The following is a 17,844-nucleotide window of genomic DNA, read 5'->3' as shown; positions in this document are numbered from 1 at the left end:
CATGCTTGGTGATCTCAGTAGCGCCGAGGGCTTGAAGCTCGTTTGTGATGTCAGTGAGCCGATCAAACGTGAGCTGGACATTCTCATTGTCATTTCTCTTGAAGCGGTTGAAGAGGTTGCGAAGGACACTGATTCTCTGATCTCTCTGGGTTGAGACGCCTTTGTTGACCTTGGATAGCCAGTCCCAGACTAGCTTAGATGTTTCCAAAGCACTCACGCGGCCATACTGTCCTTTGGTCAGATGACCACAGATGATATTCTTGGCAGTAGAGTCCAGTTGAACGAACTTCTTGACATCAGTGGCAGTGACACCTTCTCCAGCCTTGGGAACGCCATTCTTGACGACATACCATAGGTCGACATCAATGGCTTCAAGATGCATGCACATCTTATTCTTCCAGTAGGGATATTCAGTTCCATCGAAGACGGGGCACGCAGCGGAGACTTTAATTATCCCTGCAGTCGACATAGCTAAAACTCCAGGTGGTTAGACCGAATCACACAGAACAAGGGAGTACCTTGCTCTGATACCAATTGAAAGTGCTAGTGATCGACTAGAGGGGGGTGAATAGGCGATTTTTATGAAAGTCTTCAAAACATGTAAGTTTCGAAGACAAACGATAGAAATAAACCTATTACCATGCAGCGGAAGGTAGACTACACTAGGCAAACCATAGTCACGTATTCAATAAAGTGAAAGCACAATGACTAATAACAGCTAGGCAGTAAGGATCAGGTAGGAAGATATTGAGAAGCCAATCAGTACACGTAATCACTTAGTGAAGTCGAATGGTGATGCTATCGTACAGTGACTTCACAAGAACCAACAGTAAGTAAAGGGAAGGGAAGGATCAAACCAGTGACTCGTTGAAGACAATGATTTGTTGGACCAGTTCCAGTTGCTGTGACAACTGTACGTCTGGTTAGGGAGGCTGAGATTCAACTCAGAAGACCTCATCTTCACCTTATTCCCCTTGAGCTAAGGACACCCAGTCCTCGCTCAATCACTCTGGTAAGTCTTCAAGGTAGACTTCCAAACCTTCACAGAGTTCGTTCACCGGCGATCCACAATGACTCTTGGATGCTCAGAACGCGACGCCTAACCGGCTGGAGGATTCACAGTCCTCAAGTGTAATAAGTCTTCAGATCACATAGACAAGAAGACTTAAGTGATGCCTAACACTCTTTGGCTCTGGGTGGTTAGGGCTTTATCCTCTCAAGGAATTCTCTCTCAAAGGCTTCGAGGTGGGTTGCTCTCAAACGACAAAAGCCGTACTTTAACTCTGAGCAGCCAACCGTTTATGGTTGTAGGGGGTGGGCTATTTATAGCCACTAGGCAACCCGACCTGATTTGTCCGAAATGACTCTGGGTCACTAAGGAACTGACACATGTTCCAACGGTCAGATTTCAAACACACATGGAAACTTTACTTGGGCTACAAGCAAAGCTGACTTGTCCAACTCTGAACAAGATTCGCTCTCATAGTCTTCACTCGAAGACATAGGATTTTGGTTAAGCATCACTTTAGTCATTCTGACTGGTTCTCTTGGACCCCACTTAACAGTACGGTGGTTCCTATGACTCAACAAAGAAGAAAAATAACTACAAAAGGTCTAAGTCTTCGCACTCCATAGTCTTCATGCGATGTCTTCTCTTGTCATAGTCTTTAATGTGAATGTCTTCACATACCACCTTTGACTTCAATGTCTTCATACATTTTTAGGGGTCATCTCTGGTAGGAAAACCGAATCAATGAGGGACTTCTGCCTGTGTTATCCTGCAATTCTCACAAACACATTAGTCCCTCAACTAGGTTTGTCGTCAATACTCCAAAACCAACTAGGGGTGGCACTAGATGCACTTACACATCCTCTACCGTGCCCGACAACTGTTCGATGAATCGCCGGAGCTGAAAACAGTTGTCCCATCTTCTTTGTAGTAATGGATTCTGATTTGGAGTACATATATGAGCAGTATGTTGAGTCATCCGACGACTCGTCGGACAAGGAGGAGTACTCCAATTAGATGTTGATAATGCTAGCGGTCCTTGAAGACGTGGAGCGTGCGGAGGAGCATGTTCTCAATTTCAAGGGCTCGATCAAGGGTCGTCGAGTGCTCAACTACAACAGGGCGCGCATCCATTTGACACTGATGGCTGACTACTTTGCCTCTGATGCACTATTCGCCGACCATTTTCGCCAGCGTTTTCGGATGCACAATACTGTCTTCGATCGTTTGTCCCAAAAACAAGAACCAGCTAGAAAGGATGTCGATGGGGCATTTAGAGTTATTCAGGACCGTTTTGCAGTTGTTCATGGACCTGCAAAACAATGGGATCAGGAGACCTTGTGGGAGGTGATGACATGTTTGTGTGATCATGCACAATATGATCGTCGAGGATGAGGATGACGATGCTGTCACAACTCTGAAATTTGAGAACATGGGTGATCATATCCAACTTCCGGACTAGAATCGAACCACATTTGAGGAGTTTATTGAAATGCATCAATAAATTCGCCATCGACCAACTCACGAGCAGTTGACGAAAGATCTGATTGAGCATCAGTGGGCGGTGAAAGGGGACAACAATGTTGGGATGTAATATTTGAACTTTTTTAAAATTTGAACTTGTGCTGCATGCGGCTATTTGAACGTCTGTGCCCTTTGCATGCGGCTATTTGATCGTGCGGACTTGGAAAAAAATGAGGAAGACCGGATGTACTCCCGCCATTTCTTTTTAGTCTGCATATAAGATTTGGTCAAAGTCAAGCTTTGTAGAGTTTGACTAACTTTATATTAAAAATATAAACATTCACAATATGAAATCAATATTATCAAATACACCATGAAACGTATTTCCATCCTATATAGTTTTAATATTGTAGATGTTTACATTTTTTATATAAATTTGGTCAAACTTTGTGTAGTTTGACTTTGACCAAATCTTAGGCCAACTCCACCACGCGACCCCAAACGGACGTCCGGTTTGGCCGGATTTTGTCCCTTTGGGTAGGGAGATGGGGTCGTGTCCGGGCCTGTCCTGAGATGCGGGGCGCACGGCCACATCCTTTTGCCCCATCCTGTCTGTCTAGGCCAAAAATGCCCATATTTTCATATCAAAACTAGTTTGCACGTCCAAATATTTGTCTGAAAATAAAAATAGTTTTACAACCCAATTGAAATTGTCTCTAATAAAATAGTTTTACAATCAAATCGAAATTGTTTTGACTGAACATAAAATGAGCCAATACATCTATTGGTTGCCAATGTGATCCAACACGTGCTCAACCAAGTCATTTTGAAGATCCAAATGAGTGTGCCAATCACGCAGCTCACGGTGGAATTGAACAAAGTGTTCAAATGTGGCCGGTTCTTGGTGCAGGGGCTCAACATTTTCACCTTGATAATCAAATCCTTGGTCGAAGATACTCTCATCACGCTCGTTCTTGACGATCATGTTGTGCATGATCACACAAGCAATCATCACCTCCCAAAGCTTTGTTTCATCCCATGACAGTGCAGGGTTTCGAATGATACCCCACCGGGATTGAAGCACACCAAAAGCACGTTCCACATCCTTTCTAGCACTCTCTTGCATTTGGGCAAATCTCTTTCTCTTCTCACCTTGGGGTTTCGAGATTGTCTTCACAAAAGTTGACCAGTGAGGATATATATCATCAGCTAGATAGTATCCCTTGTTGTACTGGTGGCCATTGATCTCAAAGTTGACAAGTGGGGAGTGGCTTTCTGCAAGCCTTGCGAAGACTGGAGAACGCTGCAGCACGTTGATATCATTGTGAGAACCTTCCATGCCGAAGAAATAATGCCATATCCAAAGATCCTGCGAAGCCACCGCTTCTAATATGACAGTGCACGCCTTGACATGCCCCTTGTACCGGCCTTGCCAAATAAATGGACAGTTCTTCCACTCCCAGTGCATACAATCTATACTGCAAAGCATGCCTGGAAAAGCCTCTAGTTGCGTTGGTCGCCAACAATCTCTCTGTATCAGCAGCAGTTGGCTGCCTCAAGTACTCAGGGCCAAACACCTCGATCACAGCCTGACAGAACTTGTACATTGACATCAGACATGTTGTCTCACTCATACGCACATACTCATCCACCAGATCGCCTGGAATTCCATATGCAAGCATGCGGATGGCCGCGGTGCATTTCTGATAAGAGGAGAATCCAAGCTTGCCAAGGGCATCCGTCTTGCACTCGAAGTATGGGTCATGAGCAACCACTCCCTCTCAGATACGATTGAACACATGCCTTGCCATTCGAAAATGGTGACGGAATTTATCCGCTTGAAGAGCGGGGTGTTGAAAAAGTAATCGGCATAGAGCAGGGCGTGGCCTCTCTCCCTGTTGCGGTTCAGGTTGGGAGCACGGCCAGGGACTGATCCCCTGTACCGAGGAAGCTGTCGTTGAATGTGGTCGTGAACGACCAGTGCAGCCACCACAAGATCTTCATCATCCGACGACGAATCGTCCGATGAACAAATGAAGTCATGGTAGAAAAACTCATCTCCACTGTCCATACCTTTGTGGGCAAAGTGTCAAACAAATTGCGGTCGTGATGGCAAAAAGGCCGTAATGATCACCTCGACGCGGCAGGGGTGGTTGCCGACCGGCTACTAACCGCTCTAGAGCTCTCATCGGAAGCTGCCGTGGCCGCCGTGGTATGTCGCCGGCGGTCGTATCCCCTCTGCCGGCGGCAATGACGGCGATGGCCAAACCTCCTATGATCGACGGCCAAAACTACGGCGAACGCGCGGGCATGGTTTGGTATGGACGGCCGACGGCTGCGCGGTGAGGAGGCGGCCGGAGAATAGCGGCGGCGCCGACGGCGGGGCGGGGCAAGGAGAGGGGGTGGAGGCGCTGGAAGCGAAGGGACTGCTAGTGTCCCTGACAGGCGGGCCACGGTAGGACAAGGGCGTGCGGCGAGCCCGTCCGCGCGATGTCCGTTTCACCTCAAACTTGGCGCAAATTTGGGCGGGGATGGGTCGAAAACGGACGGAATCGGAACATTTGTCCGTTTGGGGCCGCGCATTGGGCCGCGCTATTTGTCCGTTTTAATCCAAACGGACGCACCCGGATAAGATGGGGTCGCACGGTGGAGTTGGCCTTATATGCGGAGTAAAAAGAAACGGAGGGAGTACACGGCGGCGTCCTCTCGCATTCATGTCCGCAAACTGTTCTCCCCCGTCCGCGGATGGATGCAGGAGGACTTTTAGAGCAACCCTAGCAGACCCCGCATCCCACCGGCCTGCAAAACGCGTTTGCACTTCACGCAAAATCGCTTTTACGGGCTGGCGCGGGCTGACACAGAAGCAGACCCCCCAAACGGATCCGTAAAAAAGTATATTCGCGGAATATGCCTTTCTACGGGCCACCATTCTTCTCTTCAAGATTTCTCTCCTTGCCATATCATGCCATGTTTTGGTGAGGTCGTCCATGTCATTGTGGTTCATTGACATGATCTTGTTCTCTTCGGCGAGCAACATGGACATGGATTTGTTTTCAGCGGCGCGTGCTCTTCTCTCCTCGATGGCAGCTTTGCGCAGCCCCACTTCTTTGAGCAACTGCCACTTTTCTTGCTTCCCCTTCACCTTCTTCTCGGCCAACTCTTTCTTGATCTCCAACGACTTCAACAACATCGACTCATTGGATTGCACCATGGCATCAATCTTCTCCCTCAAGCTCGACGCTTCTTGCTCTCTCTTCATATGCTCCTTAGTCTTCTTGTCGTCATCGGACTTGTGCAAATTTCTTGGGCCATCATCATCCTCATCTTCATCCATGTTTGTAAGTGAGCCTCTCTTTGGTGGGGATTCTTTGTCGATCAACTTTCACTTCTCGCACTTTTGGAGAAACTCCCAACAATGCTCTAGTTTGAAAATTTTTCCTTCCGAAGCTTCCATGTCCTTGTATCTATGTTGAGCAATCTTGTCCTACACAATGTGAACAAAGTGATCCAATCATTTCCCATGATGCAATATGATGATGCACAATTTGAACAAAGGCAAAACAAACTCACATAGTCAGACTCCACGGTGCCACTTGAAGGTGCATTGCGTACTTGCTCCAAGCAAGCTGCCCAACGGCTGCACATAGGCTTGATATTCTCCCAACGCCCTTAAAGCGACCGAAATGTGCGTGAAGTACTATTGGGATACTTTGTCATAATGCGGAAGTATTGATCTTTGATCCTTTACCAATATCTCTTGGATGTTTGAGAAGTACCCGTGCATGCATCAAGAGACACCACACTCCATGCTTGAATCAAAGCTTGATCTTCCAAAATCGTGTAGTTCTTCGATCTTATGCTTTTTCCAGATTTTGCTTGCGATTGCTCAAATGATTCCGCTTCGATCTCCTCCAATTCGTCCGCACAACCATGATCATCCACGTTGCCCTCCGTTTCATTATAGTCGAATGGTTTGAAAGGGGCTTGATCAACGTCAACCGCGTTCGTGTCCAACAAGTTCACGAACTCGGTTGTTGCATTGTTCGAACCACCGCTATAGCGAATGATAACAAGTCACGCGCTATCGTGAATAATGGCAAAAAATGAAAGGGGATCGCCAAGACCGAAGACGCATACCTTCCGGCCATTTCGTCAAACACCTCGCTCGCGAGGGGAGCAGCACCGTTGAACGGCATCGCCGGAGCACCTCCTTGCGGGGGGATGGAGCGAGAGGTTGAAGAAGATGGCTTCTTTGAAGCCGGAACCTTCCTCCGCTTTACGCCCGCGACCTTGCCGACCTTCTCCGCCGCCGGCCGGGATCGCGCTGCCGCGTTGGCGCCCGGAGCGCGGGCCATCTTGGCGGGGGCAGCCGGATTCCCGCCCTGCACGACCACGTTGCCCTGCCGCTTGCGGGCAGGCGCGGCGTGGGCTTGGGCGACGGCGGCGGGGCCAACATGGCCGGCGACGAGATCCGCCCGAGGGGAAGGGGCGTGCGCGACCTCGACGGTGAGGGGGCACAGCATGGGGTCGTCCATGGCGGCGAGGGACGGCCGGGGAGGAGCAGCCAGAGCTTGCGGAGGGGGGACAATGGTGGCGGAGGGTGCGGAGAGCGGGAAAGGACGCGCAAAAATGTCCCTCCCGCCAAATCTCGCGCGGGATAAGGGTTGAGCTCGGGTCGGCCTCCCAGCCCGTGAAGATAGAGGTTGGGGGAGAAGATTTGCCGCGCCACGCAAAAAATTTTGCGGGACAGGACGGGATGCGTGGTCTGATCGTATAGATTTTCTGACTCCGGCCTGTAATTTGACGGTTATTTTGCGGGTCAGGTAGTTTTGCGGGATCTGCTAGAGTTGCTCACGGGTTGCCGTCGGATGCCCTTATTTTACCTTGGCTCGAACCAATTTTACCCCGAGAGCCCACGGTAAATCCGAAATGCTGGCGCAGATCAAACCGGTTCTGGTGGATGGAAAAGCTCCCCTCCAACGTCACGTCCCAGCACCGACTGCACAGTGCGCGGAAGGCGAGTACGCTGACGGCTGACCGAGGCCACAGTGCCCCCGAGCAGCGCAGGACTGACATGCACGTACGCACGCCCGCGATAGATCCTCTCTCTCTCTCGTGCAATCCGCAGCTGCGCGAGGTCACGAGGCGAGACTGTTGCGCGTTGAGCCGAGCACGGCACGCCATTGATGGCCCCCGCGTAAATGCGGCGCGATGATGCAGCGTACGCGGACGGACGACGCGGCAGCCGAACCCAGCCAGCAAACCACCTTCATCAATGCGCCTGCGAGTTGCGATGTCCCTCCCTCCTCGTCCCCGTCCTGGTCCTCGAGAAAGAGAGAGAGAGCTGTGGGGGAGGGTGAGGGAACCGAGGTGGAGGAGGAAGCCCGGAGCCTGCGTGAAAAGAAAGGACCTCAAAAGGCAGGCTCTGCGTAGCAGCTGCAGCTTTTTTCCCGGGAAAGGAGAGCCAGAGCACGCCCGTGCGGTCGCGCTCGCGGCATGGGCTCTCCCTCCTCCTCGTGAGCAGCGGCGCCGAACAGTTGCTGGGCTCCTTTTCTTGGCTCCTTCTCGGTTCTGGCAGCGGCGGACCAGTAGTCTTGCGGCTCGTGGCGAGCTCTCCTCTCCTCTCCTGGTCACCAGTGCGGCGCTGCGACGGTCGCCGGCGCGCCATGATGGACCAGGAGCACCTGGACTTCATCATGCGCCGCCACCACCACCAGGGCGGCATGGGGTTTGTTCCCGCCGACCGCGGCGACAGCGAGGTCAGTAGCTCAGTGCAGTGCGTGGGTGGGTGGCCGCCTTCGGAATCGCTTGCTTGCCAGGCGCGGTAACGAGCTTTCGGTCGACTTTGATTGCAGGAGGCGCTGGGGTCGTCGGAGTCGGAGCCGGCGGGGAGGCCGCGCGGCAAGAGGGCCCGCGCCGCCGAGGTGCACAACCTCTCCGAGAAGAGGCGGCGGTGCAAGATCAACGAGAAGATGAAGGCGCTGCAGAGCCTCGTGCCCAACTCCAGCAAGGTCCGTCCGTGCATCACACCCAAGAATCATACTGCTGTTCCCTCCTCTCTGTTTTTTTGCTGGAAGCTAATTGAGGCGATGTTGTATGGCCGGCGGCGGCTGCAGACGGACAAGGCCTCCATGCTCGACGACGCCATCGAGTACCTCAAGCACCTCCAGCTCCAAGTGCAGGTCAGCAGAATGCTGCTCCCCTGAATTTTCTCAACAGAAAAGTTTATGCTTCGTCATCGCTACTGCTTGTCTAAACTTTTGATACCTAGTGAAAAATTCATATGTGCTCACCTAAAATGGTCAACGCTGAACGAAAAATGTGAATATAGCTGCCAAACATCGGTTTTCAGTCTCATTGTTGTGCTGTGATAATCAAGTAGCTGCCCATTTCTGCCCCTCTATTGACTAGGGAAAAGTGGGCAAAAATGCTGCTCCACTGAATTTTCTCGACAGAAAAGTTTGTGCTGCATCGCTACTGCTTGTCTGAATGTTTGATACCTAGTCAAAATTTTATATGTACTGGTCAACACTGAACGAAAATGTGAATATATCTCTGAGTTTAATGCCCTTAATTTGGCAATAAAAAAAACTGGACAAAACATGTTGATTTAGCTAGGCTGTTGCGTCAGTAGGTTGAACAAGGAACTATCTGTTTTGCCCTTGACTGAATGAAAACGAAACATCGGTTTTCAGTTTTGTTGTTGTGCTGTGATAATAAAGTAGCTGCCCATTTCTGCGCCTCTATTGACTAGGGAAAGCACCAATGCATCAATTTGAGTTCGATTGCTATGCTTTGTCGCATTTCGATTTGTGTTCTGATTGCTATAACTCTTCCAGATGCTGTCCATGAGGAATGGCATGTATCGTCCCTCAGTGAACTTACCAGGAGCAGCTGGCCATCTGCCAACATCGCAAATGTGCGCCGCACTTAACCAGAACAGCGTCGACGCATCATCAAACCCACCAGCTGCCATGCTGCCTATGAATCATTTCTTAGGAGCAATGTCAGGGGCTCGACCTTCATTTGATCATCCCAATCAAGACCGACCGCGTCACGAACCTCTTGTGTTGTCAAGTGTTCCGTGCACGACAACTCGAGAGCCTCCGTTCCTTCTCGGGCCATCGCAGGAGTCCCCCCTTCGATCCCTTCAGTTGACCTTACCGGCCGAGGTAACTGTTCTGTTGAGTGCAGAGCATAAGCCCCCCCTCCTCTGCAAATGCAGAAAAGCAAACTGTCAGTACTTCCCATATACAGTACATCTTTTCACTTGTTTTCTTATCCATGCCAGATGATCTTTCAAGAGGAGGCAATGCTAAAGCATTGGCTATGTTCAACTCAAGAGACCGCCTCCGTGCCAGGTTAGAGATCTTTCAAATGACAACTAGTTAGAACTTAACCTCTATCATCTAGTATCATCTTCAGCCTTTTGGTCAACTGTTGTACATATTTGTCTTCTTTCTGACTTTACTGTATGTTTCTATAGCAGGCCATGAAATGAAGCCTGTTAGGCAGGAAACACCTGCAGCAAGGGCTGGTCATTTCGATACATGTTCAATCTGGAAAAATCAACCACAAGACATGGTGCCAAATAATACAGAAAGCATTTTGTTTGTGCCTCACTTGCAGAGGTAATTTTGCATCCTGGCATTGTACAAATTCATGGTGGGAGAGTATTTTTTTTTTGTTAGTCATGCTGCTATTTAATTATTTTGTAAGCATTTTTTTACGGATTTAAGGAGTCGAATACTTGAAGTATGATCCAGCTGCTTGCTGTAACATGTAGGAGTACTTCAGTAGCAAAGATTACAGCAAGATTTCTTGGCTCAAGCTAGATATTTTTAGGGAATGTGTCATATATACCTGTTTGAGACTCCTAAAAGATTGTGTTGGGAGTCATTAATTCTGATCTACTAGTAAATTTTACTTTGGATTATGCCAGCCTTTAAACTACCTGTCCTACAAGCCATCTTAAGCCTGCCACTTCCATTAACAGTCTACTTAAGTTTCTGAAATTATATGGACCGTTAATACAGTATCTTTTCTGTCGGATCAACTTGGTATTTGATACATTTAGTGCTATTCTACAAGATTCTTATCCCTTGTTGGTATTTATCATTTAAATGATTGACAGTTACCTTCACAATCCTTGACAGATTTCAAAACAGTAATGCTGACTCGGGTCTGAGGGCGGAATCGAAGTAATTTCGCGATCAAATTGACAGCTGAGCTGGAATTGCTGGTGCTCCAGTTTGGCAGACATGCACTAGGATAGTGAATGGTGATCGCCAAGATAGTAATGGTCTTCATCAGATGAAACCTGTCTAATACTAGCAGTAGCAGTTATGTATCAGCCAGACTGCATTCTTGATATGAAATCAAAGAAATGCTGATTATGTGAATATGTAGCGTTAAGACCATCTCCGAACCCGCAATGAACTCAAACCAGCTACTAGTACAAATGATTGTGAGTGTCTGCTGCCGGTAACTAGTCCAGGAAACTTGAAACCCTTTGCTTTTTTTTCCTTCTCTTTTTGCTATGAAAACGAAGGTTAAACCTCTCAGCCGTAAATGGCAGATCACGGATTTTCATCCAAAATGTGAAGTGGTGTTCTAGTCACCATCTTGATAGCGGATCTTTTGAGAGCTGTTTAGTTGTAGTTGTGACATGCAGTGCTCTGTTGCATAAAACGACACGGTAGTTCGGTAGCTGTGCCATGCAGTACTTTGCATAAAACTACATCATAGTGTACATCATAAAACCACATCAGTGTCCAACTTGAGCAAATCCGCCTTCTGTTTTTATTTTGAAAAATCATGACAGCACCTTCTAAGAATTATTTAAAAATTTATGGAGCAACTTTGAGTTAGTCAGACTGCACCTTTGATGACATCAAGAAATGTTGTTCCTGTGGATATGAATTGTTAAGGGCTTGGGACACCTTATCACGGCGAGAGTAGCAATTTTTGGACTGTCAGCATTCAATCTATGAAAAATTGGAACATAATTAATGAATGTTATGCTAATTTGCGGATGTGTAGTATGTTTCTAGAAGATCTACCCATTGGGTTGTTTCATTTTGGCAACAGTCCATTGTTATGCTTCATGCACTAGCCAACGCAACAAAAGTCCGAACTGGAAAGGCTAGACAATCCACACATACACTTTAACATCCATGACACCAGTGAAGTAAAGCAAATGGTGAGCATCAGATGCACCTTATCTACACTAGTACAAGTAGCAGCCAAGTCATACTGTCAGCAACTAACCAATGAATACTTGAAACTCCGTTGATGAGAGTATTGTGCTATTTTCTGACTGCGTAATTCACGGCCTCGGAAACAGGATTGACATATTCACAGGGTTTAGTTATAGGACTAACCATGGCATCTATGCGGATCTGGTGAACCAACACCAGACCGGCCAACGACTAAAATGATACTGCTAGCTGACACTAATCAGACTGTAAAAGATGGATTGCCAAGAAAATCAGTACAGGCAGCTAGAAATTATGGTTTCTTGTTTCCACGCAGCCCTACAAGTCCCTGACAAGGAAAAATGCTAAATCTAACCATGACAGCACTGGTGTAACATGGACAAGCATAATTCACTAATCTAACATTCATCACTGGAAATCCAGATACAAGAGTAGCTAAAACAAGCATAACATCCTTTTTGCTTACAAACAATAGTTAAGCAAACGACAGTTTAAACTAGTAGGGAAAGTAGGCAAGATAAGCATATCCTTGAAACACAATCATGCCTTCATTTCCTCATCCTCTTCGATCTTGGGCGCGAGATAGAACCTAATGTATCCCATCTCTCCAATCTTGTACTCGACAACCACCGGCAGCTCAGAAGAGAGGCTGATGGTGACTTGGTCCGACAGTGGGCTTGCCTTGGTGAAGGAGTTCATGTACCTCAGAGCAAAGGTGAGTGACACCGGCTCTTGCATCTCTATAATGGTTGATTGCTCAGGCTGCATCATGACAAAACAATCATTAGCTATCATATTGATACATCAGCCCAATATGAAACCAGTGCTCAAACTGAAGTAAATTTTGCAAGTGTGAAATACAGGTGAGCCGGATACTCCACACAGGCCTCGTGCTGAATATAAATCTACTTTTCGTTCACTGATGTCACTGTGACCATCTCAGCCGCGATATCAAAATGGTATTCTGATAGTTTACACTTGCAACGATGACTTCAGTTGTGAGGCTCACCAGCTCAAAGGACTAAAGATTACAGGGCTCATCGAAATTAGTTTGTGTCCTGATAAATATCATTTCAGAAAAGATGTAACAGCAGCTTAACATTTGGAAGCAATATAATTATACCTAGCGGTACATCATCACTTTAGGTTCTGTAAACACATACTAGTAGGGTAGTGTGCATCTATGAACTGCAGATAAGACATTTTTTGGGCCAATCTACCATAAATAAACTACAATATCAACATAACTACCAAATCGTCCAGATATAAAAACTGAGTAACCAGTAAACAAGCAGATTGAGAACAGTTCAGTTGGGGTTCTTAACTTTCACTATGCAGCATATCTAAGAAATCACAGTCTAAATGCCTAGAGGGAATCGATTCACACTGCTAAGCAGGGGAGAAGCAACACGAGATACCTTGTCAACAGTATTGTTCTGCCTGCAAACGATGTTTGCAGTCCCAATGTCTCCAGCAGTGGAGAACTTGACACCCTCCTTGGTGACAGAGATAATAACTGCAACGCACGGACCAGAAGCTGCCGTCAGGCATGTAAGAAACAGAGACGGCAAGTGCAGCAGATTTTTTTTTCAGGAAACTGGTATTCAGCATACCAGTGTCGCCGATGCTGCTGAGGTCCTTGCAGATGCTGGAGAACTCGGAGGACGGCATGCGGACGATGGCCTGGTACTCGGAGTCGGGGATGCCGAGGTGCTCGCTGTCGATGTCCATGAGCTTCATCTCGAAGTCCGCGATCTTATCCTGATCTGCCCATCCATCCATCCAGACCAGGGTCACCGACGGATCCAACAGCGAGCCACGAGGAGCAAAGGGGGGAAATCGGATCGGGGGGGGGAAGGGTCTGCTTACTAGGCGACTCGAACATGAAGGTGACGGTGTCGGAGCCGTCGTCGGCCTTGATGGTGATGATGTCGTCGTTGCCGGCGCAGCGGAGCATCTTGGCCATGTTGCCGAGGTTCATGCCCATGGAGAGGTTGCGGTCGCAGCGGTAGTGCTCGAAGCCCTCGGAGCGGAGGAGGAGGGCGACGAGCGCGACGTGGGACGAGTCCATGGCCTGCAGCGAGAAGCCGGTCCCGGAGCAGTCGAAGTTGGCGTCCGTCACCAGCTCCTTGATCGCCTCCAGCACCTTCTTCAGCAGGCTCCCCTGCACCAGCCGCAGCTCCAGCATCTTGGCGTCCGACGGCGGGCGGGGGACGGCGGCGGCGGCGGCGGCGGCAGGGTCGAGGAGAAGCGGGGTGGGGAAGAGTTTGGGGGAATGGGAGGGAGAAATCGGGCGCGAGCCGCGATTTATTTTCCCGCTCGCGCCTCCTTCCGTCGGAAGATTGGCCTGCCGTGTGGGCCCCTGGGAGGCTGTGGGCCCACGTGTCGGTGGGGAGAGGGGTTTCGCTTTCCCGCCATCTCCCTCGCTGCCTGGGGGTGGCTTCCCTCCATCGATTTTGGGCTTGGGCTTTGGAATTTCGATTTCGTTTACACGTTCTCCGAATTTCGAAGCATGGAAAAATGGAAGTGGCGAAAGGTAAAGTGCCCCGGTGGTCTGTGTGTCATGACATTTTTGAAGTGTATATCAATTACTCCCTCCCTCCGCTCCGTATGGTCGCAAAATTTTAAACTAGCCAGTTTAAAACTGCGACGTTATTTTGGATCGGAGGAAGTATTTTCCTTTTCGGAAACATACCAATTGCTTGATCTGCAGCACTCAACGCATTTTTAGTAATAAATAAGTAAAAGTGTGTTTTGACTTTTTTTTGGCTATCGTTTTTCCAACCAAAAAATAATTGGCCAAACGATTTACAAACCAGAGTTGAATGGAAAAGCGGACTAGTAAGAGCATCTACACACAGGCCCCTCAAAACAACCCTATACGTTGAGGCTATCCGGCACCCCTCAAGATCAACTCATATCTGGGCAAATATGGGAGGCCTTGGCTCACCCATAAGCGTTCGTCACGTCGGATCCGACAGAACGTACGCATGCCAAATCCCTTCAAATTGAACAAGTCAACCAAAATAAGCTGCCCTCCTCCCGCCCTCGCCCTCCACTTCCCGCATTCGAGCCATCGCCACCGTCCACCCTTGCTACCCATCCACGTAGATGCCCGCGTCTGAGTTGACATAGATGTCATCGCCAAGTACCCCGTCTCCTCCCAGCGGGATGGATGATGCCTCGGCGGTGACCGTGGGAGTCCTAGACGTGTGTGGACATTTTTCATTTTCGTAATGACATTAAACAAATAGTAAATTAACTAATTGTTTAGGTATACATGTATTTAGAAATTCTCAAAATATAAATAAAAGTAAGAGAAGAAGTGAAAAAAACAATGGAACTGTTACCGGGTCGGCCCACTTACCAATACAAGCAACACAAAGACGCGCCCTACCACAATGGACGGAATATGTTCTTCCTTGCTCATAGGGAAGGATATCAGTATATTGGTATTAATCCCACCACCTAGCTTAGTTTGGGCATTGGCTAATTTACCTTTTAGTCTCTTCTGCGACACCAATAATAGCGGATTTTGTTGAAAAGAATTCGGGGTTTCTATAGGCATGGTTTTTCCTTTTTTTTCATCTTTTCAGTTTTCTTTCTTTTACCTTTTCTGTTTTCTTTATAAATTCCTGAATCTATGGATATTTTCAAAATTTAATGTCCTTTTCTTGAAAACAGAAGCTAGTTTCTAAATACCTGATTTAAAAAAACAATGAACTTTTATTTTAAATAGAATATAATAATTTTTTGAATGGAATTTCTGAAACACATGAATAATTTTCAAATTTTTGGAATGTTATTTAAATACTTGATTATTTTTTATTCTTGACTACTTTAAAAATACATGAATATTTTTTGAACTGGTGACCATTTTTAAAAAATGCACATTTTTTATTTCATGAATATTCCGCGAAATAAAAAATGTGCACTTTTTCCGACAAAAAATAAAAAAAGTGCACTTTTTTTTTATTTCGTGAATATTTTCTTTAACAATTTGTTCCTGGATTAAAAATGGTCAGAAACAATTGAAATCCAATGAAAAAAAAAAGACTGAAATCATAACAAAAATTGTTTGTCTCGACATTGATAGGGAAGCGCACGAATTGCTAGGAGGGCGCCCACCTACCCGTCTTAGCGAGTAGCGACAAGTTATAGCCTACAGTGTATAATAGGAGGTCTCGCTATGGCCGCCTACGCCGGGAGGACGGTGCTACTTTCACCCCCCAAGATGCTTCCAAACGTGGGGAGCTCCTATTCATCACTCCTAGAAATGGATAGTCGGTAAAACCGCAACAGATCAACCCATTTAGCTCCCTTGTGCCTTGTTTGCTCCCAAATAAACTAGCTTCACCTGGTAGAGCTGTAGACATAGAAAATCGATGTGAAGAGCTGTGTGATTTCTTGTTTTGTCATTGTGTGTTATTTGTATTCTTGCATCTTGATCTGGTGAGTTGTTAGGGAAAACCCGTCATTTTAGATTATTATTTTTGTCACAAGCCACAGTCATCTAATTTTCTTTTTTCAGATTCCAACTCCTTATGGTGCATGGTTATTGTTACTTGTCGAATTTATAAGATAGGCACAACTCGTGCAAGCTTATTTCGAAAGTTTCTTCATCAAATGCTTGGAGAAAACGTTGAGACACGGGAAGTAGACTGGGGTTTGTTTTTATGCCAACATAAATAAATTACTTGTTTATTTTTCTTCTAGCTATTGAATACTCTCTGTCTATTTATTTTCCTTTCATTTAATGTACAAACTGTCTTTTTTTGCCTCGTCCATTAATTAAGAAGAAGAATAGAGTTTGTTAACACGCCGTCCTTTTTACACAAAGATTATTACTCTCTTGGCATGATATTCCTATTTTTTATGCACCTGCTATGACCCAAATGTTTGCTTCCTTCTTGATGACTTCGAAGATGATTGGCGGTGGGGTGGATTTGTGACTGAACACATGTGCATTCCAATCTTTAACCAAGTTCCAAATCCTAATAGTGAATCGACATTTGAAAAAAAAAGGTGAGTCCCACTTTCTTGTACTCTTTGGCATAGAGGTTTTGCCAACCTCGCCTCGCCAACCGATCGGCTATCCAAATTCTATCTTGAATAGCAAGCCAAACAAATAATTTAGCTTTTGGTGGAGCCCAAGCATTCCAAATGGTACACCTCAAGGTAGTGCTCGTGGACCCTATGAATTGTGCTTTGTACGCCAAAACCAAGGAGTAAAGCCCGCTCGCCTTGTTATGGCACACAATGTCATCCTCAACATCCTCCGAAAGGTGAGTATCCCGAAGGAGCAGCCAATGGGAGTCAAATTCTCGTAGGTGTTGCTTAGAGGCTATGTGATCGAGATTGATGTTGAGAATCCAAACGTTGTCCTTCAAAGGTTCACGAACCTTTCACTTTTTACACGTTGAAGCCATGTAGATTAGCCCTAATGTTATCTGGCGACCATTTACCAGGAGGAAAAGCCGAGCGAACCCCCTCGTAGCCACATGATCAAGACCTGACGGTGACAGTTTTCAGATAAAAAAACACTAAAATAAGCGAAATGCCATGATTTTTGGGGTCAAAATGTCATTCCCCAAACACTAAAAGTCTAAAACTGCCAGGCACGCCGTTCACAAATGCCATCCCCGCCAGCGAACGGTCGCTGGCTATTGCAGTCCTAGATTAGAGAGGCGATGTCCTTAGACTATTTCCCATCCAACCAAGGGGAGTCCCCAAAGGGTGCGTACTGTCTTTGTCTATCTACTATGGTTGATCAAAATCGGGAAGACTGAAGCTTTCTTCCAAACCCAACAGTGTCACACCACAACACAAGGCAAAAGCGAAGTTGGTTGCCAGCACGCCACACCGATCCTCCTTTCAGAGCAAACATTCCCCCGTCAGGTCACATTCATGTCCAGTGTTCGTGCAGAATCTGACCGAGCATAATATATGCTTGTCTGTCAGCATCTGTAACAGCTGCTTACCTGCAAAAACTGCTGGCCGCTGAGGCTTTACAAATCGAGCCTGCACTGGCCTGCTTCCATCGAGAAAAGAAATCAGCTGGGAACGAATGAAATAAAAAAGGATCTCATCTGACAGAGCATCGATCGAACATAGTAGCAGAGTTGAATTGGCCCTTTTCGATAGGGTAGACAG

General features: G+C 47.1%; 2 protein-coding genes across 4 annotated transcripts; one reads left to right on the top strand and one right to left on the bottom strand.

The window, feature by feature from the left end:
* The first annotated feature begins 7,767 nt into the window (after positions 1-7,767).
* On the top strand, positions 7,768-10,961 carry LOC123128873 (transcription factor PIF1). Of its 2 annotated transcripts, none has more exons than XM_044548985.1 (7): positions 7,768-8,232; positions 8,329-8,484; positions 8,590-8,655; positions 9,313-9,645; positions 9,765-9,834; positions 9,963-10,104; positions 10,630-10,961. In XM_044548985.1, exons 1-7 carry the CDS (start codon positions 8,140-8,142, stop codon positions 10,676-10,678), a joined length of 909 nt encoding a protein of 302 aa, XP_044404920.1. In that variant the 5' UTR covers positions 7,768-8,139; the 3' UTR covers positions 10,679-10,961. The 2 variants fall into 2 exon arrangements, with proteins under 2 accessions (XP_044404920.1, XP_044404919.1); XM_044548984.1 differs by having other exon boundaries at positions 7,770-8,232; positions 9,960-10,104.
* A 1,101-nt stretch (positions 10,962-12,062) lies between these two features.
* LOC123128871 (proliferating cell nuclear antigen) lies at positions 12,063-13,983 on the bottom strand. Of its 2 annotated transcripts, none has more exons than XM_044548980.1 (4): positions 13,561-13,983; positions 13,305-13,457; positions 13,110-13,228; positions 12,063-12,453 (listed from the first exon to the last, which is right to left on the bottom strand). In XM_044548980.1, the coding sequence occupies exons 1-4, from the start codon at positions 13,877-13,879 to the stop codon at positions 12,232-12,234; spliced, it is 813 nt and encodes a 270-aa protein (XP_044404915.1). In that variant the 5' UTR covers positions 13,880-13,983; the 3' UTR covers positions 12,063-12,231. The 2 variants fall into 2 exon arrangements, with proteins under 2 accessions (XP_044404915.1, XP_044404917.1); XM_044548982.1 differs by having other exon boundaries at positions 13,110-13,207; positions 13,561-13,982.
* Between the last annotated feature and the right edge of the window lie 3,861 nt (positions 13,984-17,844).

This window comes from Triticum aestivum, chromosome 6A, assembly GCF_018294505.1.
Source record: "Triticum aestivum cultivar Chinese Spring chromosome 6A, IWGSC CS RefSeq v2.1, whole genome shotgun sequence".
In the NCBI taxonomy this organism is placed as follows: domain Eukaryota; kingdom Viridiplantae; phylum Streptophyta; class Magnoliopsida; order Poales; family Poaceae; genus Triticum; species Triticum aestivum.
Note: the sequence above shows the minus strand (reverse complement) of the source record. Positions and strands in the feature narration are given on the sequence as shown.